Source organism: Panulirus ornatus, chromosome 6, assembly GCF_036320965.1.
Source record: "Panulirus ornatus isolate Po-2019 chromosome 6, ASM3632096v1, whole genome shotgun sequence".
NCBI classification, from domain to species: Eukaryota; Metazoa; Arthropoda; class Malacostraca; order Decapoda; family Palinuridae; genus Panulirus; species Panulirus ornatus.
The window spans coordinates 20,383,060-20,407,687 of NC_092229.1; the positions used below are offsets into that span (position 1 = coordinate 20,383,060).

The window sequence follows — 24,628 nt, forward strand, 5'->3', positions numbered from 1 at the left end:
TTTCAGAAAAGAAGAGAGAATGTTGGGGTGAACAGAGTGGTGAGAGTAAGTGAGCTTGGGAAGGAGCCTTGTGTGAGGAAGTACCAGGAGAGACTGAGTACAGAATGGAAAAAGGTGAGAGCAAAGGATGTAAGGGGAGTGAGGGAGGAATGGGATGTATTTAGGGAAGCAGTGATGGCTTGCGCAAAAGATGCTTGTGGCATGAGAAGCGTGGGAGGTGGGTTGACTAGAAAAGGTAGTGAGTGGTGGGATGAAGAAGTAAGATTATTAGCGAAAGAGAAGAGAGAGGCATTTGAACGATTTTTGCAGGGAAAAAATGCAAATGAGTGTGAGAGGTATAAAAGAAAGAGGCAGGGGTCAAGAGAAAGGTGCAAGAGGTGAAAAAAAGGGCAAATGAGAGTTGGGGTGAGAGAGTATCATTAATTTTCAGGGAGAATAAAAAGATGTTTTGGAAGGAGGTAAATAAAGTGCGTAAGACAAGGGAGCAAATGGGAACTTCAGTGATGGGCGCTAATGGGGAGGTGATAACAAGTAGTGGTGATGTGAGAAGGAGATGGAGTGAGTATTTTGAAGGTTTGTTGAATGTGTTTGATGATAGAGTGGCAGATGTGGGGTGTCTTGGTCGAGGTGGTGTGCAAGGTGAGAGGGTTAGGGAAAATGATTTGGTAAATAGAGAAGAGGTAGTAAAAGCTTTACGGAAGATGAAAGCCGGCAAAGCAGCAGGTTTGGATGGCATTGCAGTGGAATTTATTAAAAAAGGGGGTGACTGTATTGTTGACTGGTTGGTAAGGTTATTTAATGTATGTATGACTCATGGTGAGGTGCCAGAGGATTGGCGAAATGCTTGCATAGTGCCATTGTAGAAAGGCAAAGGGGATAAGAGTGAGTGCTCAAATTACAGAGGTATAAGTTTGTTGAGTATTCCTGGTAAATTATATGGGAGGGTATTGATTGAGAGGGTGAAGGCATGTACAGAGCATCAGATTGGGGAAGAGCAGTGTGGTTTCGGAAGTGGTAGAGGATGTGTGGATCAGGTGTTTGCTTTGAAGAATGTATGCGAGAAATACTTAGAAAAACAAATGGATTTGTATGTAGCATTTATGGATCTGGAGAAGGCATATGATAGAGTTGATAGAGATGCTCTGTGGAAGGTATTAAGAATATATGGTGTGGGAGGCAAGTCGTTAGAAGCAGTGAAAAGTTTTTATCGAGGATGTAAGGCATGTGTACGTGTAGGAAGAGAGGAAAGTGATTGGTTCTCAGTGAATGTAGGTTTGCGGCAGGGGTGTGTGATGTCTCCATGGTTGTTTAATTTGTTTATGGATGGGGTTGTTAGGGAGATGAATGCAAGAGTTTTGGAAAGAGGGGCAAGTATGCAGTCTGTTGTGGATGAGAGAGCTTGGGAAGTGAGTCAGTTGTTGTTCGCTGATGATACAGCGCTGGTGGCTGAATCATGTAAGAAACTGCAGAAGCTTGTGACTGAGTTTGGTAAAATGTGTGAAATAAGAAAGTTAAGAGTAAATGTGAATAAGAGTAAGGTTATTAGGTACAGTAGGGTTGAGGGTCAAGTCAATTGGGAGGTAAGTTTAAATGGAGAAAAGCTGGAGGAAGTGAAGTGTTTTAGATACCTGGGAGTGGATCTGGCAGCGGATGGAACCATGGTAGCGGAAGTGAATCATAGGGTGGGGGAGGGGGCGAAAATTCTGGGAGCCTTGAAGAATGTTTGGAAGTCGAGAACATTATTTCGGAAAGCAATAATGGGTATGTTTGAAGGAATAGTGGTTCCAACAATGTTGTATGGTTGCGAGGCATGGGGTATGGATAGAGTTGTGCGCAGGAGGATGGATGTGCTGGAAATGAGATGTTTGAGGACAATATGTGGTGTGAGGTGGTTTGATCGAGTAAGTAATGTAAGGGTGAGAGAGATGTGTGGAAATAAAAAGAGTGTGGTTGAGAGAGCAGAAGAGGGTGTTTTGAAATGGTTTGGTCACATGGAGAGAATTAGTGGGGAAAGATTGACCAAGAGGATATATGTGTCAGAGGTGGAGGGAACGAGGAGAAGTGGGAGACCAAATTGGAGGTGGAAAGATGGAGTGAAAAAGATTTTGAGTGATCGGGGCCTGAACATGCAGGAGGGTGAAAGGTATGCAAGGAATAGAGTGAATTGGAACGATGTGGTATACCGGGGTCGACGTGCTGTCAATGGATTGAACCAGGGCATGTGAAGCTTCTGGGGTAAACCATGCAAAGTGTGTGGGGCCTGGATGTGGAAAGGGAGCTGTGGTTTCGGTGCATTATTACATGACAGCTAGAGACTGAGTGTGAACGAATGGGGCCTTTGGTGTTTTTCCTAGCGCTACCTCGCACACATGAGGGGGGAGGGGGTTGTTATTCCATGTGTGGCGAGGTGGCGATGGGAACAAATAAAGGCAGACGGTATGAATTATGTACATGTGTATATATGTATATGTCTGTGTGTGTATATATATGTGTACATTGAGATGTACATGTATGTATATTGTGCGCGTGTGGACATGTATGTATATACATGTGTATGTTGGCGGGTTGGGCCATTCTTTCGTCTGTTTCCTTGCGCTACCTCGCTAACGCGGGAGACAGCGACAAAGCAAAATAAAATATATAATGGATTTGGAGAAAGTATATGATAGTGTTGATAGAGATGCCTTAAGAATGTATGGTGTGGGAGGAGAGCTACTAGAAGCAGCATGAAGATTTTTTATTTTCAAGTACAGTGTTTGTACAAATAGGAAAAGAGGAGGTTGATGGTTCCAAAGGAAGGTTTGTCTTTGGCTCAGGTTTGTGATGTCATCCTGGCTGTTTAATTTGTTTATGGATGGATTGATGAGAGAGATAAATACAAGAGTTATGGAGAGAGTGGCAAGTATGCAGTCACAGTATTGTAACCAGTGAGGTTAGGAGGTGCTGAAACTGTCGTAAGGGCTCAAAAATTGGAAAATGTTTGAATTTCAGTGCGTCAAGAGGACACACTGGTTCTCTGTAGTATCCAAGTCTGACCCCTCCTCATGGTGACCTTGTTTGGGATGGGACAGGAGGGGGATGTGATGTCCAACTCCATGAAGGCAACAGTATTTTATTTTTCTGAACAGACAAACACTTGAGGTGTGCTGAGGTTTTAGTTTTTTGGTCAGTATGAGAGCCCTGCTGCCACTGGGATACACTACACTGGAGTTGCTGTGCCAGTGACTTGTCATGTGTGAGGTGATAAATGCAAAGAAGTGGCACTGGAGTCCACCAGTTATGCTGGAGAGCAAAAGGGATGAGCAGTTGAAGGTGATGGCTTTGAATATTAATGGGATGACTGATGACAGTAAAAGGAGGGAGCTTGTGGAGAAATTTAAAAGTTATAGTTTGGATGTGCTGAGGACTGGGGAAACCAGTATCCTTGGGGAGGGTGTTTGGGAGTGAAAATTGAAACGATGAATGTAAGTTGTGGGAGGGCATGGAAGGATTGGTATTGACAGGCTTGAATAAGAATTATCAGGGATGTTGGGAAGAAGGCTGTGTAATTGTCTTATCACCGAGAGTTTGGGAAGGTGTTACAGAGCGTGGATGGAATGGATGAAAAAATAGTGTGGGTTAAAGGAAAGATTGGATTTTCAAAGTTTACATGAGTATGTGTATATGTGTGGATTTTCAAAGTTTACATGAGTATGTGTACATGTGCCTGTGAATATAAAGACTCTGTGAGGTAACAATGAAATGAAATGTTTCTGGAAAAATTTGAATGACTGTATAAACGGTTTTGAGGAGAGAAAAAATTAGTTGTAATGGTTGATATGAATGAGATGGGATATGATGAAATTGGCATGATAGTTGGTGAATGGGAAGTGCCTGAAATAAATGAGAATGGAGGTTATCTTGTGGATATCTGTGCTGAGTGGGAGTTATTCCTGACAGATAACTTTTTGCAGCACAAGATTATTTATAAGTATATGGGATGAGAAGTGATGGAAGAGAAGAATGAAAGGGTTTGATCGACTATTTGACAGTGGAAGAAAGGTAGAGAAAGATTGTGCTGGATGTTTGAGTGTGAAAGGATTCTGTGGAGTCTCTGACCATTTTGCAGTTCTTGTGTAGGTGAGGATCAGGGAGAAGTGGAGGTATGGTATAAGGAAGAATGAAGAGGTAGAACTGTTGGCAAGTGAGAAGATTAATCAGAATTAATGAAGGGAGGAGTATAAAATAAGGGTGACTGAAAGGTTAGATAAAAGTGCAGTAAATGTGCGGATGCAGTCATGTGTGAAAAATGCATTTAAAATGTTTTGAAAAGACTGTTAAAAGTTGTAGAAATAGGAGTTGGATATAGGGTTGTGAGATATATGAATAAAAGAGTAAATGCATGGTGAATAGATGAGATTAGAAATGCTATGAAAATGAAGAAAAAAGCATGTGGTATGTTGCTTGAAAGAATGTTCCTGTGAAATTACAGCAAAGGAGGGAAGAATATAAGATGTGTAAGCAGAATGTTATGAAGCTGGTAGAGGAAAGCTAAGAAAGAGTATATGAAGATTTTGGAAGAAAGTTGTGTGAAAAGTTCAGGGAAATATGAAATTGTACTGGAAGGAGATGAAAAAGGGAAGAGGTGGATGTAAGAATGGGAGTGTTAATGTGAGAAGTAAGGAAGTAAGTTGCTAAATCAAAATGAGAAAAATGGAAAGAGCATTTTGAAGTACCCAAATGTGGGAGATGAGTTAGCATTGAGGATGTATGAGTAATGGCCTATTGTGTGAAGGGAGGTAAAGAGGGTGGTAATGAGGTTGAAGGTAGGAAAGGGACCTGGAGTGGATGGGATAATAGCTGAAATTTTTAAGTATGGTAGAGAAAGTGATAGAGTGAATGCATTTGATATGTAGATTGGAAACAGAAGTTTGTGCCTGAGGATCAGGTGAAAACTACTATTGTTGCATTATTTAAAGGAAAAGGTGCTAAGGATGTATGTAGTAATTTCAGGGGAGTAAGTCTGTTATGTGTATTAGGAAAAGTTTATGCACAAGTGCTGATTGATATAGTTTTGGAACTCACTGAATGCAAAGTAAATGAAGAGCAAGGGGGCATTAGGAAAGGTTGGGGATGTGTGGATCAGATTTTTTGTTGAAAATGATGGGAAAAGTATCTAGCAAAAGGTAAAAAGCTGTATGTATCTGTTTATGAGTCTGGAAAAAGCGTATGACAAAGTCCAGTGGAATGCTTTATGTAACATGTTAAGAATAGATCGGGTAGGGGGACAACTGATGGACGGTGTGAAAGCCTTCTATAGAGTAGCAAATGCACATGTAAGAGTGGATGGAGAGTTGAGAGAAAGTTTTGGTAAACATGCATGATGTCACTATGGCTTTTTAACATATTTATGGATGGAGTGATTAGAGAGATGAAAGAAGAGCTAGGGAAAGAGGGTGTAGAGATGGATTTTGATGGTGAGGTATAGTGGTGAGTGAAAAGTTTGTTTTTTGATGATACTATGTTGTTTGCTGAGAGTGAAGAGAAATTGTAGAAGGTTGTGTGTTTGGGCAATTGAAGATAAATGTGAGTAAAAGTAAAGTAATGGTGTTTGAAAGGAAACAGAGTGAAAGTATAGATTTTGCAAAGCCCTATAAAGTGAAAAGGAGAAATTGTACTAAACTGTGTTATAGATATGGGAAAGAAAGATCAGAAGAACTGACAGAATTTAAGTATTTAGGAGCTATCTTGGATGAGTTTGGTGATTTGGAAGAAGAGTTAAGTAGCAGAGGGTAAAAGAGTCATTTGGTCCCTTAATAGAACATTGACATAGAATGAGTCACAGTAAGAAACCAAATAAAACATTGACATAGAATGAGTCACAGAAATCAAGAATCCTGGCTGTGGAACTGAGCCATTTGGGAGGAGTACATGGTATGACTAAATGAAATGAAGAAAGAAGTGATGTGGTGTATGAGAGATTTTGTATGACAAGGAATGTAAAGGGAATGATTTGTGGACTGGTAGAGTGGATGAAAAGTTATACTCTGAGGTGGTATGGGCATTTGGAAAGAATGCAAGATGGGGGGTTTACAAGGAGAGTTTATGATTGTATGATTAAAGAGGTTGGTGTGAAAGAAAATTTACCTGTAATGGGGAGAAATGGAGTGGAAGAATACTGGAGAGAGAGAGATGGTGGAAGAATGAATGGAATGGTCTGTGCAAGGGAGGCTTTTTAAGGACAGGGACAAGTGGAGACTTTTGCTGTGGCCACCTCATTGATGGGAGTTCCTGGAGAGAATGGGCATCAGTGATATAGAGAGATAAAGGATTAGTGGGCTTGGAAAGTTAGTCATTTGTTGTTTGCTTATGATACAGCACTTAAAGGATTAGTGGGCTTGGAAAGTTAGTCATTTGTTGTTTGCTTATGATACAGCACTTGTGGTAGATTCGAGTGAGAAACCACAGAAGTTGATGACTGAGTTTGGAAGTGTGTGAAAGGAGGGAGGGAGTAAATATGAACAAAGGCAAGGTTATTAGGTTTAGCAGGTTAGAGGCACAGGTTAGTTGGGGGTGTGAGTTTGAGTAGAGAAAATTTGGAGGAGTTTAAGTGCTTTAGATACCTGGGTTTGGACATAGCAACAAATAGAACCATGCATGCAGAAGTGAATCATAGGGTGGGTGAGGAGGCAAAGGTTCTGGGAGCATTGAAAAATATGTGGAAGGAGAGGTTTGTCATCTGGGAGGGCAAAAATGGGTATGCTGGATAGTATAGTAGTCCCAACAATGTTGTATTAGTGCAAGGCATGGGCTATAGATATGGATGTGCAGAGGGGGTGGATGTGTTGGAAATAAACTGTTAAAGGACGATATGTTGTGTGAGGTGGTTTGGGTAAGTAATAAAAGGATAAGAGAGAGGTGCAATAATAAAAAGAGTTTGGTTGACAGAGCTGAAGAGAGTGTGCTGAAATGGTTTGGATATGTAGAGAGAATGAGTGGGAAGAGATTGACAAAGAGGATATACATTCCTGCTCTGGACGAGGAGACCAATTTTCGATGGAAGGATGGCGTGAAAAAGATTTTGAGTGATCTGGCTCTGAACATGGAGGAGGGTGAAAGGTGGTGCATTGGATAGAGTGAATTGTAACACTTTGGTGTACAGGGGTCAACATGCTGTCAATGGACTGAACCAGGACTTTTGAAGTGGCCAGGGGAAACCGTGGAAAGGTCTGTGCTACCTTATTGTGATAGGGGGCTGTGGTTTTGGCACATTGTGTATGACAGGTAGAGAATGGAAGTGAGTGAATGCATCCTTTCTTTGACTATCCCTGTCACTACCTTGCTAGCATGGGGAATAGTGATCAAGTATTTTTTTTTGAGGCTCCAGTCATTGACTAAAGTCCGTATCAAGGCTGGGCCTTAATTGAAATATAGAAACTTAATGAATTGGAAAAAGAAGAGACAAGGGAAAGTATTTACTAATTTTGGTGGATGTGAAAAACTTGTGCCAGGTCATAGTTATTGGGAAAGACATAAGAAGGTAGAGAGTTCCAAAGTTTTGAGGTGTAGGGAAAGAAATAGGTATCAAAACAGCACAACTTGAGTTGGCAGTGGCCTCACAATAATCATGTAATGCAGCAGCTTTTTGAGTATTGCATGGCCTAGCTAGTGTAGGGGCACACAAGCAGTCAGCTCTCATAAACAAAAGACCAAAGTAATACCTATAGAAGAGTAGTGAACTAACATTGTGGCGTAGGGCAAGAATAAGATGGAATTATTTTATTTACAGATGAGAGAAATATTTCAGATATGGACGTCATACAAGAATGTGGCATGGTAGTTATCAAGACAAACTAACTTGCTGTGGACTTCACAGAATTGATGAATAGAACAGATTGACTGAGGACATGATTAATGCAGACAACATACATAAATTTGAAAGGTTGTTCAATAGTAGAGAGTATTCAAGAGATAGGGTCCTATGAGTGTAAAACTCCCTACCTGTACCGTACAATTATGTAATTACAGTGTTACATACTCTTGACACAAGTGTTAGTTCATTTGTAAACTTCAGAAAATTAGATAGACATAAGTGAGCATTATGGTAATAGAAAGAATATTTCAGACTGAGCTAACTATTCAGGACCGTTGTGAGGAAAAATCAGTTTATAAATTTCCAGGCAAGGCTTGTGTTGTACATGAGTCAAACCCATTACAAAACATCAGGATGTCATCAGGGTCTGTGCATGAAGACATTATGCTGAAGGAAGAAGCTGTTGATGATCCTGATAAAGGGTATGAGGATAATGATATGAAATTATCTTCAGCATTAAAAGATGTTACAGTAGCTAACAGGATCCAGGGAGAAAAAAGGAAGATAAAAGAGAAGACTTATCCTTGTGAAAAGTGCAACTTGATATCACAGTCATCTGCAAATTTCAAAAAGCACATGATGACACATTCTGGAGAAAAACCATATAAATGTATCATATGCCAAAAGGCATTTAGACAGAGACATCACTTAACAGATCACAGACGAACACACACAGGAGAACGTCCTTTTGAGTGTGATGAATGTGGCTCAACATTTGTTCAGAAGTCATCTTTGAATTTACACAAGAAAAAGCATTCTGGAATCAAACCATATTCATGTAACATATGTAATCATTCTACCTATGAAAAGATGCATATGATAATGCACATGAGAACCCATACTGGTGAAAAGCCATACCAGTGTGAGAAATGTGGCCATATGTTTTCTAATGCAACAAGATTAAAGTTTCATAGAATGATACATACTGGGGAGAGACGATTTAAATGTGATGAATGTGGAGTAAATTTTCGAGAAAAGGTTACTCTACAAAAGCATAAAGGGGTTCATATTAATGTAGGCCCATTTGAGTGTGAGGAATGTGGACAAGAGTTTTCACGGTTGGCTGGTTTATCTTTGCATCGTAAAGTTCATACTAAGAAGCACGATTACTTGTATGTGTTTAACAAGACAGCGCATGAAGCCTTAAAATCTACACCACCCGCTGAAGTAGCCGCCAGTAAGAACAGGAATACCCCAAGTTCAGAAATTGTATCAAATTCAGCTGGAACAAAAAATACACCAAATGCTGTGCACAAAACACAAAATAATACAGTTTCTTATGAAGAACAGTTACATATTAGAAGGATCACATCCAGCATACCAGGCACAGCAAAATCAGATAGTAATATTTACATCCCTTCAACAGTTGATAGTAATGAGACTGGGAGAAGCGAAGTAATACTTGGTCCTGTAGAGAAATGTTCACAAAATAGAGTGAAGGAAAGTTTAGCATCTAGCTTGTGTGACAATATACAGAACCTTGGCAGTGTTGTGCATCCTGATCATGTGCGAGCAGCATTAGTAAGTGGAACTGTTTTGGAAACCCAAGATGAACATGGGAAAGGATTTTTTATTGTTTTACCACCTTCACTGAGAAACAAAGACATCACATTGATATCTGATTCAACAAACTCCAGTGACAGCATGATATCAGTACCACTGCAAGTGGCTAACCATGCCATGGATGTGCCAGGAAATGAAACTATTGTAGAAAATTCTCCTGAAACATTTTCAAAAAAGGATGATGTTCATAAGGAAGCCTATGAAAGTGTGGTCCAAGAAATCCACGAAGTTGATGTATGTAACTATCCTGTAGAAGTACCTGAGGTTGAAATGAACAGCAGTCCAAAAGAGATGCAGGAACAACATGACGATGATGATGATAATATTCATCATTATCAAGAAGAATCACACTTATGTCCAGAAGATGTCCGGGGGGAGTTGGCTGATGATGAACATAGGTATTCACAAGTTGTACGAGAAGAGATTCATGCCGATGGCACAAGTCTTCTTTTATGGAATGATGGACTGGAACATCTGACTGAAGTAACCTATGTAATAGAAGAAGGAAATGAAGATCCCATTATGATTCATCCCCAGGAAACAAAGACTCATGGTATTAAAATGTTGGGAGAGGTAGAGTTGACAAAACCAAAGAAAAGGAAATCAAAGGGCAATGAATTATCAGATGATGACCATATCAGTCCAAGGAGGCAAAAGAGGCCTAAATCTGGCTGTGAGAGACCTGTGTCTGTGAGAGTCAAAGTTAAAGACAAAAAACTGAAGGAAAAGAGAGTGAAGCCCCGGAAGGTGTATGATTGTCAGCAGTGTGGAAAAGTTTGTAAAACTTCTTCAAATTACATATCTCACATGCGCACACATTCAGGAGAAAGGCCATATTTTTGTGACTTTTGTAGAATGGGCTTTAAGCAGATTGCACACCTTCGATCTCACATAAGAATTCACACTGGAGAAAGGCCTTATGTCTGCACCATTTGCAATGCTGCTTTTACCCAGTCCTCAAGGTTAAATTCTCATAGAAAGACTAAGCATGCTGAGGGTAGGAATGTAGTCACAAAAAAGGATAAACCAGTGATAGAACATAAAGTTAGAAATTTTTATTGTAAAGTCTGCAAAAAGACTTTTATTAATGAGTGCTTCAAGATAGATCACATGAGAACTCATATATCATTAGAACCATATGAATGTAAGATTTGTGGAATTCGTTATAAAAGCAAAACTAGTATGATTAAGCACAGTCTCAAACATTCAGATCACAAGTGCATTTGTGAAATATGTGGATCAGGGTTCCTAGATCTTTCTTCCCTGCAGAACCATAGGATCACCCAACATGAAATGAGCTTAACAGAGAGTGGAATGTCAGATGTATGTATTAATGTCAAAATAGGAGAAGAAAAGGACTTTGTTGTTATAAACCCATCAATAAAAGATATTCAGAAAGACATAATTGATGGTGATAAAGTGAATGAGGAATTTATTAATGTAACTGAGGCAAATGACTGTCAAGTAAAACAAGAGGTGATACATGTCACCGATGCAGATGGTTATGTGAAGAGTGAAGTGATGCCAGTAGCAGACTTTGATGACACACTTATTAAGAATGAGAAGATGGAGGTTATGGAAACTGAAGGATATTGTGTTGAAGTAGGGGAAAGTCCAGTCAGTGATACTGTGTCTGACATAAAAGTGAAAAATGAAATTGAACAATCAACAGAATTTAAGGATACTGATAGAGAGAGTGATGCTTGCCAAGGTCCAAGACCAGAATTTCAGTTATTAGATACATCTGAACCTATAAAAGATGAGTTCAGTGAAAAGAATTATGCCACTTATGTTAACAGTATAGGTAGAAAAATTTGGGTATGTAAAGTGTGTGATAAGCCATTTTTACAGTCATCTAATCTTCATAGTCACATGAGAATGCATACAGGAGAAAGACCATACAAATGCAATATTTGTCCTCGAGCATTTAGACAAATAACACACTTAAAGGATCACATGAGTAGGCACACTGGCATGAAACCATATAAGTGTGGAGAGTGTGGTTCATGTTTTTCACAGCGATCTGCAGTAACACGCCATATTAAAAACCTTCATAATGAAAAAGCTCATGTTATAAAGAATAATGAATATGCTATGAGTGGGGAAAGAAATCTGCCAATCTTAGATTTTGATAATCAGCCAAGTGAGTTTAAGCAGCCATTACAATTTGAGAAAATTGTATCTAGACGACCAAGAAAAGAAAAACTTAAGGAGGATGTTAATCAAAATTCTTCAGCTAAAATGAAAACTTGTGATATATGTGAAAAACCCTACACTGCAACCTATCTGAAATCTCACCAGCGATGTCACACTGGAGAGCGACCATACAAATGCAGCTTCTGTGAGGAAGCTTTTAGGCAGAAAGCCCACTTGAACTCCCATGAACTTCGTCATACTCGGAAAAAATCTTTTGTCTGTAAGAAGTGTGGAGTTTCATTTATTCAGTCTTGTATGTTGAAAAGTCATATTAAAAAATGCATGGAAGATAAAGAAGGCATTAATACTTGTTCTATCAAGAAGCATATGTGTATATGTGGAACCAGTTTTAAATTAAGTAGTCAGTTAGTGAGACACCAGAAAAGTTGTATGGACATAGAAGATAGTGATGATAAAAGCATAGACATGACTGAATTAGATACTCACTTGGATGAGAAGAGTGAGGATGAATGTCAGTTTAGGAGAAAGAAAAATCCAGGTAATGAAAAAGGAGTATCTGAAAGGAACAGGACACCTGAAACAGCAGAAGTCAGTCCTGCAAGTATTGTCAAGATATTTACCTGCAAGGTTTGCAGTGTAACACTGAAAGACTTCGGTGAATACAAGACTCACTTGTTGCATCATGGAGGAGACACACAACAGGTTTGTGAGGATTGTGGGATACCTTTCAGAAGGGCATCAGCGTTAAAATTTCACCAAAGAGTGAAGCATGGTAGAATAGATGATAGATACAAGGATTATAATTTTGTAGGACAGGAAGATGTCAAAGAGGAGTATTTTGATAGCTGTAGTGATGATGATGATGATGATGATGGTCAAGTTCAGCCAAACCAGTGTGTGGAAAGTGATTCTTATAGTGATAGCACAGCCAGAAGAATTGAGGAAAGTGTTGAAAAGTCAAGTCGAGGGCCAACAAAAAATGTGAAAACAATTAAAAAACATAGAATTATGAAACCAAAATCAAACAGACATTCATATAAAGGAAATCCAGTGAAGAGAAGTATAACACATACTCAAGAATATGCAGGCAGAGTTGGTAATAAATCTGTAAGAGGAAGTACACGTTTGAAAAATAAAAGGAATAAGAGATCAAGTATACTGCCAGATAGAATAAAGTCTAGCAAAGCATCTAATACAGTAGTTGATAAGCAGGTGAAAAAACTACATAAAACACCTGATGGAGATTATGATACATTGTATTCCTGCGAAGCTTGTGGAAAAGTGTTTACTCGATCTTCCAAGTTGAAGCACCATGTTGCAATGTGGTGCAAAGGCATGCAAGACCATTCAGTAGATGTTTCAAAAAATCTTGAATTAAAGCAGCAGCCTTCACAAACAGTTAAAAGGGTTAAAAGAAAATGTTCAAAATTGAGTAGAAAAGGCAGTAAGGAATTGTCACCTGTTCTTGACTCAAGTACTGAAACAAACAAAAATTTCAGAGAAAGGTGTAATAGTGAAAGTGACATTTTGTTTCAGCCAGAATCCCATATAGTAAAGGATAATATTGATCTGAAAGATGATGAAAGCAAAATGGGACATGAAGTATTGAGTACATTGGACAGTATTAAGCCAGATCAACAGGAATCCAAACAAAGAACAGTTAAAGAGAAAAATTTTAGTATTTCCCAGTACTGCAAAGACTGTGACATACATTATAAAAGGACTGGTTCCTGCACAGTTCACTTAGGGACTCATGTTGCAAAACAGCCTTTCAAGTGTAATCAGTGTTGCTTAACTTTCAGTCGAAAAGCTTATTTAAGTAATCACAGCAAAAAACATAGAAATGAAAAACCATACCAGTGTCTTGCTTGTAATAAAGCCTTCACCCAGTCGTCGAGGCTTAAAGATCACATGAGAATACACGGAAAGAATATACGTACATTTGAGATTTAATTTTGTATACATTAACACTTCTAATTTGTATTATACAAGAATACCTGGTTGGTAAATGACAGTTTGCAAGGGAATATTGTCCTTTCAAGTCCTCATAGTAGTGTAAAGGAAATACATCTTGATATAGAACACAAGTTCCTATGTTAATTTAAAGAATAATAAAGTAAAATGAAGATAAAGGAAAAAAGCACAGTGGAAGTTTTAAGAAGTCAGGTGTTCTTGTTGTGAAGGATTTGAGAAGTAATAGGTATTATAGATGTATTTTTGTTAATTTTGTATGTTTATGAGAATGTAATTAGTGACATTGTTGTATATATTGTTGATAAACATATGGTGGAGAACCCTTATTTTGTTTTTTCCAGGAAAGCAGTGTTGAAGTTTTGATAATGGTTGTTAGACTTAATTGAATACTGCATTGTATATAATTTTCAGGACATTTTGCTGAATTTTTAACATGATCGTAAGGGAATTGCAAAAGTGGTTTTTATGATTTTTACTATTTTATATAGATTCAGCAGCTTGCTTATCACTGCAAGGAAAACACTTATTGGGAAAGTTTTGTAAATTTTGTACAGTACATAGAATTTTATGAATGTATAGTTCACTAATTTGTATTTTTAAATGATGACCACACTTAACGAAAGAAGTATATCATTTGTTTCATACCTTGTGTAAAATTGTCAAAAGTGATAAAGACGTATATCATGTCCGGTGCCTTGGAAAAGAAAGTGAAAATGTGACTGCAGATATCATTTGTTTTAATATTCCAACAAAACCCCTCAGGTCCAGGTTTTGCCACAAACTGGTTCACATGTAGCTTGTGGCAAAATGTTTGGAATGCATATGTGACCAGAACAGCAACTCTATCAAGTAACATAACCAGGGCCATTTCAAAGCTTCCTAAGGCCATTATAAATTTTAGTTATAGTGGAGCCATATTTACTCTAGTACATGTATATTGCAGTCACCAAGAGAAGGAGCTCCCCATAATCTCTGTGTGTCCGGCAAGTCTGTTTCTGGTACAGGATGCATAAAGTTCCCAGAGTCTCACATGTCTCTACTGCCATTTACTTAAAGTACCTTTCTTCAAGTACCTACAATGAGATTTTGCCATGATGGTAGGGCAAGTATGGGTTCATATGGGACTGATTTCAAGTCACATGTTGATTTGTCTTTTGAATGTTTTTGTAGTTGTAGGTTTCTTATGTCTCTAAGTAGCATACTGAATAGTCATTTTAGCTTCCTTGGTAGGTTTGTTTATAATCTTATCTGTTATATTCGATATGTTCCACTCTATTCTTGGAAATTTCATAGTTTGTATCTTCTGTCTTGATAGGCTTTCAGGTTTAATAATTCTCCATTATACTTTCAATATTTCAACTAAGCTTAGATTACCATGTTTGTCTCTTCTTTCTAGGCCATACAGTTCCAGTTCCTTCATCCTCTAATGGTAGTTCATATGTTCCATCCCTCAGTTTTGTTCTTGAAAAGTTTTTGAATTCTCTCAAATTTGTTTTGAGAGGGAGAAAGAATACTTCCCATGCATTCCTCTCGTGTCATACAAGACGACTAAAGAGGACGGGAGCAGGGGGCTAGAAACCCTCCCCTCCTTGTATTTTAACTTTCTAAAGGGGGAAACAGAAGAAGGAGCCACGCGGGGAGTGTTTATCCTCCTTGAAGGCTCAGATTGGGGTGTCTAAATGTGCGTGGATGTAACCAAGATGAGAAAAAAGGAGAGATAGGTAGTATGTTTGAGGAAAGGAACCTGGATGTTTTGGCTCTGAGTGAAACGAAGCTCAAGGGTAAAGGGGAAGAATGGTTTGGGAATGTTTTGGGAGTAAAGTCAGGGATTAGTGAGAGGACAAGAGCAAGAGAAGGAGTAGCACTACTCCTGAAACAGGAGTGGTGGGAGTATGTGATAGAGTGTAAAAAAGTAAACTCTAGATTGATACGAGTAAAACTGAAAGTGGATGGAGAGAGATGGGTGATTATTGGTGCACATGCACTTGGGCATGAGAAGAAAGATCATGAGAGGCAAGTGATTTGGGAGCAGCTGATTGAGTTTGTTAGTATTTTTGATGCACAAGACAGGGTTATAGTGATGGGTGATTTGAATGCAAAGGTTAGTAATGTGGCAGTTGAGGGAATAATTGGTGTACATGGGGTGTTCAGTGTTGTAAATGGAAATGGTGAAGAGCTTATAGATTTATGTGCTGAAAAAGGACTGGTGATTGGGAATACCTGGTTTAAAAAGAGAGATATACATAGGTATATGTATATAAGTAGGAGAGATGGCCAGAGAGCGTTATTGGATTACGTGTTAATTGGTAGGTGCACGAGAAAGAGAATTTTGGATGTTAATGTGCTGAGAGGTGCAACTGGAGGGATGTCTGATCATTATCTTGTGGAAGCAAAGGTGAAGATTTGTAGAGGTTTTCAGAAAAGAAGAGAGAATGTTGGGGTGAAGAGAGTGGTGAGAGTAAGTGAGCTTGGGAAGGAGACTTGTGTGAGGGAGTACCAGGAGAGACTGAGTACAGAATGGAAAAAGGTGAAAACAAAGGATGTAAGAGGAGTGGGGGAGGAATGGGATGTATTTAGGGAAGCAGTGGTGGCTTGCGCAAAAGATACTTGTGACATGAGAAGCGTGGGAGGTGGACAGTTTAGAAAGGGTAGTGAGTGGTGGGATGAAGAAGTAAGATTATTAGTGAAAGAGAAGAGAGAGGCATTTGGATGATTTTTGCAGGGAAATGATGCAAATGAGAGCGGGAGATGTATAAAAGAAAGAGGCAGGAGGTCAAGAGAAAGGTGCAAGAGGTGAGAAAGAGGGCAAATGAGAGTTGGGGTGAGAATCATTAAATTTTAGGGAGAATTAAAAGATGTTTTGGAAGGAGGTAAATAAAGTGTGTAAGACAAGGGAACAAATGGGAACATCAGTGAAGGGGACCAATGGGGAGGTGATAACAAGTAGTGGTGATGTGAGAAGGAGATGGAGTGAGTATTTTGAAGGTTTGTTGAATGTGTTTGATGATAAAGTGGCAGATATAGGGTGTTTTGGTCGAGGTGGTTTGCAAAGTGAGAGGATTAGGGAGAATGATTTGGTAAACAGAGAGAAGGTAGTAAAAGCTTTGCGGAAGATGAAAGTTGGCAAGGCAGTGGGTTTGGATGGTATTGCAGTGTAATGTATCAAAAAAGGGGGTGACTGTATTGTTGATTGGTTGGTAAGGTTATTTAATGTATGTATGACTCATGGTGAGGTGCCTGAGGATTGGCGGAATGCTTGCATAGTGCCATTGTACAAAGGCTAAGGGATATAAAAGTGAGGGCTCAAATTACAGAGGTATAAGTTTGTTGAGTATTCCTGGGAAATTATATGGGAGGGTATTGATTGAGAGGGTGAAGGCATGTACAGAGCATCAGATTGGGGAACAGCAGTGTGGTTTCAGAAGTGGTAGAGGATGTGTGGATCAGGTGTTTGCCTTGAAAAATGTATGCGAGAAATACTTAGAAAAGCAAATGTATTTGTATGTAGCATTTATGGATCTGGAGAAGGCATATGATAGAGTTGATAGAGATGTCTGTGGAAGGTATTAAGAATATATGGTGTAGGAGGCAAGTTGTTAGAAGCAGTGAAAAGTTTTTATCAAGGATGTAAGGCATGTGTACGTGTAGGAAGAGAGGAAAGTGATTGGTTCTCAGTGAATGTTGGTTTGCGGCAGGGGTGTGTGATGTCTCCATGGTTGTTTAATCTGTTTCTGGATGGGGTTGGTAGGATGGTGAATGCAAGATTTTGGAAAGAGGGGCAAGTATTCAGTCTGTTGTGGATGAGAGAGCTTGGGAAGTGAGTCAGTTGTTGTTCGCTGATGATACAACGATGGTGGCTGATTCGGGTGAGAAACTGCAGAAGCTGGTGACTGAGTTTGGTAAAGTGTGTGAAGGAAGAAAGCTGAGAGTAAATGTGAATAAGAGCAAGGTTATTAGGTAAAGTAGGGTTGAGGGACAAGTCAATTGGGAGGTAAGTTTGAATGGAGAAAAACTGGAGGAAGTGAAGTGTTTTAGATATCTGGGAGTGGATTTTGCAGCGGATGGAACCATGGAAGCGGAAGTGAATCATAGGGTGGGGAGGTGGCGAAAGTTCTGGGAGCGTTGAAAGATGTGTGGAAGTCGAGAACATTATCTTGGAAAGCAAAAATGGGTATGTTTGAAGGAATAGTGGTTCCAACAGTGTTATATGGTTGTGAGGCATGGGCTATAGATAGAGTTGTGCAGAGGAGGGTGGATGTGCTGGAAATAAGATGTTTGAGGACAATGTGTGGTGTGAGGTGGTTTGATCGAGTAAGTAATGAAAGGGTAAGAGAGATGTGTGCTAATAAAAAGAGTGTGGTTGAGAGAGCAGAAGAGGGTGTTTTGAAATGGTTTGGTCACATGGAGAAAATGAGTGAGGAAAGATTGACCAAAAGGATATATGTGTCAGAGGTGGAGGGAACGAGGAGAAGTGGGAGAACAAATTGGAGGTGGAAAGATGGAGTGAAAAAGATTTTGAGTGATCGGGGCCTGAACATGCAGGAGGGTGAAAGGTGTGCAAGGAATAGAGTGAATTGGAACGATGTGGTATACTGGTGTCAACATGCTGTCAATGGATTGAACCAGGGCATGTGAAGCGTCGGGGGTAAACCACGGAAAGTTCTGGGGAGCCTAGATGTGGAAAGGGAGCTGTGGTTTTGGTGCATTATACATGACAGCTAGAGACTGAGTGTGAACGAATGTGGCCTTTTTGGCTTTTTCTAGAGCTACCTCGTGCACATTCGGGTGGAGGGTGTTGTTATTTCATGTGTGGTGGTGTGGCGATGGGAATGAATAAAGGCAGACTATGAATTATGTACATGTGTATATATGTATATGTCTGTGTGTGTATATATATGTATACGGTGAGATGTATAGGTATGTATATTTGTGTGTGTGGACGTGTATGTATATACATTTGTATGTGGGTGGGTTGGGCCATTCTTTCGTTTGTTTCCTTGTGCTACCTCGCTAACGCGGGAGACAGCGACAAAGTATATATATATATATATATATATATATATATATATATATATATATATATATATATATATATATCCTCCCCTCTCATTTTTTTCTTAATTTTGCAAAAGAAGGAACAGAGAAGGGGGCCAGGTGAGGATATTCCCTCAAAGGCCCAGTCCTCTGTTCTTAACGCTACCTCGCTAAAAAAATATATATATATATATATATATATATATATATATATATATATATATATATATATATATATATATATATATATATATATATGTACAAAGGCAAAGGGGATAAGAGTGAGTGCTCAAATTACAGAGGTATAAGTTTGTTGAGTATTCCTGGTAAATTATATGGGAGGGTATTAATTGAGAGGGTGAAGGCATGTACAGAGCATCAGATTGGGGAAGAGCAGTGTGGTTTCAGAAGTGGTAGAGGATGTGTGAATCAGGTGTTTGCTTTGAAGAATGTATGTGAGAAATACTTAGAAAAGCAAATGGATTTGTATGTAGCATTTATGGATCTGGAGAAGGCATATGATAGAGTTGATAGAGATGCTCTGTGGAAGGTATTAAGAATATATGGTGTGGGAGGCAAGTTGTTAGAAGCAGTGAAAAGTTTTTATCGAGGATGTAAGGCATGTGTACGTGTAGGAAGAGAGGAAAGTGATTGGTTCTCAGTGAATGTAGGTTTGCGGCAGGGGTGTGTGATGTCTCCATGGTTGTTTAATTTGTTTATGGATGGGGTTGTTAGGGAGGTAAATGCAAGAGTTTTGGAAAGAGGGGCAAGTATGAAGTCTATTGGGGATGAGAGAGCTTGGGAAGTGAGTCAGTTGTTGTTCGCTGATGATACAGCGCTGGTGGCTGATTCATGTGAGAAACTGCAGAAGCTGGTGACTGAGTTTGGTAAAGTGTGTGGAAGAAGAAAGTTAAGAGTAAATGTGAATAAGAGCAAGGTTATTAGGTACAGTAGGGTTGAGGGTCAAGTCAATTGGGAGGTGAGTTTGAATGGAGAAAAACTGGAGGAAGTGAAGTGTTTTAGATATCTGGGAGTGTATTTTGCAGTGGATGGAACCATGGAAGCGGAAGTGAATCATAGGGTGGGGAGGTGGCGAAAGTTCTGGGAGCGTTGAAAGATGTGTGGAAGTCGAGAACATTATCTTGGAAAGCAAAAATGGGTATGTTTGAAGGAATAGTGGTTCCAACAGTGTTATATGGTTGTGAGGCATGGGCTATAGATAGAGTTGTGCAGAGGAGGGTGGATGTGCTGGAAATAAGATGTTTGAGGACAATGTGTGGTGTGAGGTGGTTTGATCGAGTAAGTAATGAAAGGGTAAGAGAGATGTGTGCTAATAAAAAGAGTGTGGTTGAGAGAGCAGAAGAGGGTGTTTTGAAATGGTTTGGTCACATGGAGAGAATGAGTGAGGAAAGATTGACCAAAAGGATATATGTGTCAGAGGTGGAGGGAACGAGGAGAAGTGGGAGAACAAATTGGAGGTGGAAAGATGGAGTGAAAAAGATTTTGAGTGATCGGGGCCTGAACATGCAGGAGGGTGAAAGGTGTGCAAGGAATAAAGTGAATTGGAACGATGTGGTATACTGGGGTCAACATGCTGTCAATGGATTGAACCAGGGCATGTGAAGCGTCGGGGGTAAACCACAGAAAGTTCTGGGGAGCCTAGATGTGGAAAGGGAGCTGTGGTTTTGGTGCATTATACATGACAGCTAGAGACTGAGTGTGAACGAATGTGGCCTTTCTTGTCTTTTTCTAGAGCTACCTCGTGCACATTCGGGTGGAGGGTGTTGTTATTTCATGTGTGGTGTGTGGCGATGGGAATGAATAAAGGCAGACTATGAATTATGTACATGTGTATATATGTATATGTCTGTGTGTGTATATATATGTATACGGTGAGATGTATAGGTATGTATATTTGTGTGTGTGGACGTGTATGTATATACATTTGTATGTGGGTGGGTTGGGCCATTCTTTCGTTTGTTTCCTTGTGCTACCTCGCTAACGCGGGAGACAGCGACAAAGTATATATATATATATATATATATATATATATATATATATATATATATATATATATATATATATCCTCCCCTCTCATTTTTTTCTTAATTTTGCAAAAGAAGGAACAGAGAAGGGGGCCAGGTGAGGATATTCCCTCAAAGGCCCAGTCCTCTGTTCTTAACGCTACCTCGCTAAAAATATATATATATATATATATATATATATATATATATATGTACAAAGGCAAAGGGGATAAGAGTGAGTGCTCAAATTACAGAGGTATAAGTTTGTTGAGTATTCCTGGTAAATTATATGGGAGGGTATTGATTGAGAGGGTGAAGGCATGTACAGAGCATCAGATTGGGGAAGAGCAGTGTGGTTTCAGAAGTGGTAGAGGATGTGTGGATCAGGTGTTTGCTTTGAAGAATGTATGTGAGAAATACTTAGAAAAGCAAATGGATTTGTATGTAGCATTTATGGATCTGGAGAAGGCATATGATAGAGTTGATAGAGATGCTCTGTGGAAGGTATTAAGAATATATGGTGTGGGAGGCAAGTTGTTAGAAGCAGTGAAAAGTTTTTATCGAGGATGTAAGGCATGTGTACGTGTAGGAAGAGAGGAAAGTGATTGGTTCTCAGTGAATGTAGGTTTGCGGCAGGGGTGTGTGATGTCTCCATGGTTGTTTAATTTGTTTATGGATGGGGTTGTTAGGGAGGTAAATGCAAGAGTTTTGGAAAGAGGGGCAAGTATGAAGTCTGTTGGGGATGAGAGAGCTTGGGAAGTGAGTCAGTTGTTGTTCGCTGATGATACAGCGCTGGTGGCTGATTCATGTGAGAAACTGCAGAAGCTGGTGACTGAGTTTGGTAAAGTGTGTGGAAGAAGAAAGTTAAGAGTAAATGTGAATAAGAGCAAGGTTATTAGGTACAGTAGGGTTGAGGGTCAAGTCAATTGGGAGGTGAGTTTGAATGGAGAAAAACTGGAGGAAGTGAAGTGTTTTAGATATCTGGGAGTGGATCTGGCAGCGGATGGAACCATGGAAGCGGAAAGTGGATCATAGGGTGGGGGAGGGGGCGAAAATTCTGGGGGCCTTGAAGAATGTGTGGAAGTCGAGAACATTATCTCGGAAAGCAAAAATGGGTATGTTTGAAGGAATAGTGGTTCCAACAATGTTGTATGGTTGCGAGGCGTGGGCTATGGATAGAGTTGTGCGCAGGAGGATGGATGTGCTGGAAATGAGATGTTTGAGGACAATGTGTGGTGTGAGGTGGTTCGATCGAGTGAGTAACGTAAGGGTAAGAGAGATGTGTGGAAATAAAAAGAGCGTGGTTGAGAGAGCAGAAGAGGGTGTTTTGAAGTGGTTTGGGCACATGGAGAGGATGAGTGAGGAAAGATTGACCAAGAGGATATATGTGTCGGAGGTGGAGGGAGCAAGGAGAAGAGGGAGACCAAATTGGAGGTGGAAAGATGGAGTGAAAAAGATTTTGTGTGATCGGGGCCTGAACATGCAGGAGGGTGAAATGAGGGCAAGGAATAGAGTGAATTGGAGCGATGTGGTATACCGGGGTTGACGTGCTGTCAGTGGATTGAATCAAGGCATGTGAAGCGTCTGGGGTAAACCATGGAAAGCTGTGTAGGTATGTATATTTGCGTGTGTGGACGTATGTATATACATGTGTATGTGGGGGGGGTTGGACCATTTCTTTCTTTCGTCTGTTTCCTTGCGCTACCTCGCAAACGCGGAAGACAGCGACAAAGTATAAAAAAAAAATATATATATATATATATATATATATATATATTTTTTTTTTGTCGCTGTCTCCCGCGTTTGCGAGGTAGCACAAGGAAACAGACGAAAGAAATGGCCCAACCCACCCCCATACACATGTATATACATACGTCCACACACACAAATATACATACCTACACAGCTTTCCATGGTTTACCCCAGACGCTTCACATGCCCTGATTCAATCCACTGACAGCACGTCAACCCCGGTATACCACATCGATCCAATTCACTCTATTCCTTGCCCTCCTTTCACCCTCCTGCATGTTCAGGCCCCGATCACACAAAATCTTTTTCACTCCATCTTTCCACCTCCAATTTGGTCTCCCACTTCTCCTCGTTCCCTCCACCTCCGACACATATATCCTCTTGGTCAATCTCTCCTCACTCATTCTCTCCATGTGCCCAAACCATTTCAAAACACCCTCCTCTGCTCTCTCAACCACGCTCCTTTTATTTCCACACATCTCTCTCACCCATATGTTACTTACTCGATCAAACCACCTCACACCACACATTGTCCTCAAACATCTCATTTCCAGCACATCCATCCTCCTGCGCACCACTCTATCCATAGCCCATGCCTCGCAACCATACAACATTGTTGGAACCACTATTCCTTCAAACATACCCATTTTTGCTTTCTGAGATAATGTTCTCGACTTCCACACATTCTTCAAGGCCTCAGGATTTTCGCCCCCTCCCCCACCCTATGATCCACTTCCGCTTCCATGGTTCCATCCGCTGCCAGATCCACTCCCAGATATCTAAAACACTTTACTTCCTCCAGTTTTTCATTCAAACTTACCTCCCAATTGACTTGACCCTCAACCCTACTGTACCTAATTACCTTGCTCTTATTCACATTTACTCTTAACTTTCTTCTTTCACGCACTTAACCAAACTCAGTCACCAGCTTCTGCAGTTTCTCATAAGAATCAGCCACCAGCGCTGTATCATCAGCGAACAACAACTGACTCACTTCCCAAGCTCTCTCATCCACAACAGACTTCATACTTGCCCCTTTTTCCAAAACTCTTGCATTCACCTCCCTAACAACCCCATCCATAAACAAATTAAACAACCATGGAGACATCACACACCCCTGCCGCAAACCTACATTCACTGAGAACCAATCACTTTCCTCTCTTCCTACACGTACACATGCCTTACATCCTCGATAAAAACTTTTCACTGCTTCTAACTACTTGCCTCCCACACCATATATTCGTAATACCTTCCACAGAGCATCTCTATCAACTCTATCATATGCCTTCTCCAGATCCATAAATGCAACATACAAATCCATTTCCTTTTCTAAGTATTTCTCACATACATTCTTCAAAGCAAACACCTGATCCACACATCCTCTACCACTTCTGAAACCACACTGCTCTTTCCCAGTCTCATGCTCTGTACATGCTTTCACCCTCTCAATCAATACCCTCCAATATAATTTACCAGGAATACTAAACAAATGTATACCTCTGTAATTTGAGCACTCACTATTTTATCCCCTTTGCCTTTGTACAGTGGCACTATGCATGCATTCCACCAATCCTCAGGCACCTCACCATGAGCTATTCTTTCTTTCAAACTATTCGCCATTTACCGCATTAGCGAGGTAGCGTTAAGAACAGAGGACTGGGCCTTTGAGGGAATACCCTCACCTGGCCCAATTCTCTGTTCCTTCTTTTGGAAAATTAAAAAAAAAAACAAGAGGGGAGGATTTCCAGCCCCCCGCTCCCTCCCCTTTTAGTCGCCTTCTACGACACGCAGGGAATACGTGGGAAGTATTCTTTCTCCCCTATCCCCAGGGATATATATATTTTTTTTATTATACTTTGTCGCTGTCTCCCGCGTTTGCCCAAACCACTTCAAAACACCCTCTTCTGCTCTCTCAACCACGCTCTTTTTATTTCCACACATCTCTCTTACCCTTACGTTACTCACTCGATCAAACCACCTCACACCACACATTGTCCTCAAACATCTCATTTCCAGCACATCCATCCTCCTGCGCACAATTCTATCCATAGCCCACGCCTCGCAACCATACAACATTGTTGGAACCACTATTCCTTCAAACATACCCATTTTTGCTTTCCGAGATAATGTTCTCGACTTCCACACATTCTTCAAGGCCCCCAGAATTTTCGCCCCCTCCCCCACCCTATGATCCATTTCCGCTTCCATGGTTCCATCCGCTGCCAGATCCACTCCCAGATATCTAAAACACTTCACTTCCTCCAGTTTTTCT

At 40.1% G+C, this 24,628-nt stretch overlaps 1 protein-coding gene across 3 annotated transcripts in view; it reads left to right on the forward strand.

Moving 5' to 3' along the window:
- The window catches only part of LOC139749117 (uncharacterized), a 69,363-nt gene extending 55,091 nt beyond the window's left edge, over positions 1 to 14,272 (forward strand). For 2 of the 3 annotated variants that reach the window (XM_071662711.1, XM_071662712.1), the window contains one exon: positions 7,769 to 14,272. In XM_071662711.1, coding sequence (XP_071518812.1) covers positions 8,081 to 13,525 — 5,445 coding nt within the window. In that variant the 5' untranslated portion in view covers positions 7,769 to 8,080 and the 3' untranslated portion in view covers positions 13,526 to 14,272. The remainder of the gene's footprint in view (positions 1 to 7,768) is intronic. The other variant, XM_071662713.1, reaches the window with a different exon arrangement.
- The last annotated feature ends 10,356 nt before the right edge of the window (positions 14,273 to 24,628 follow it).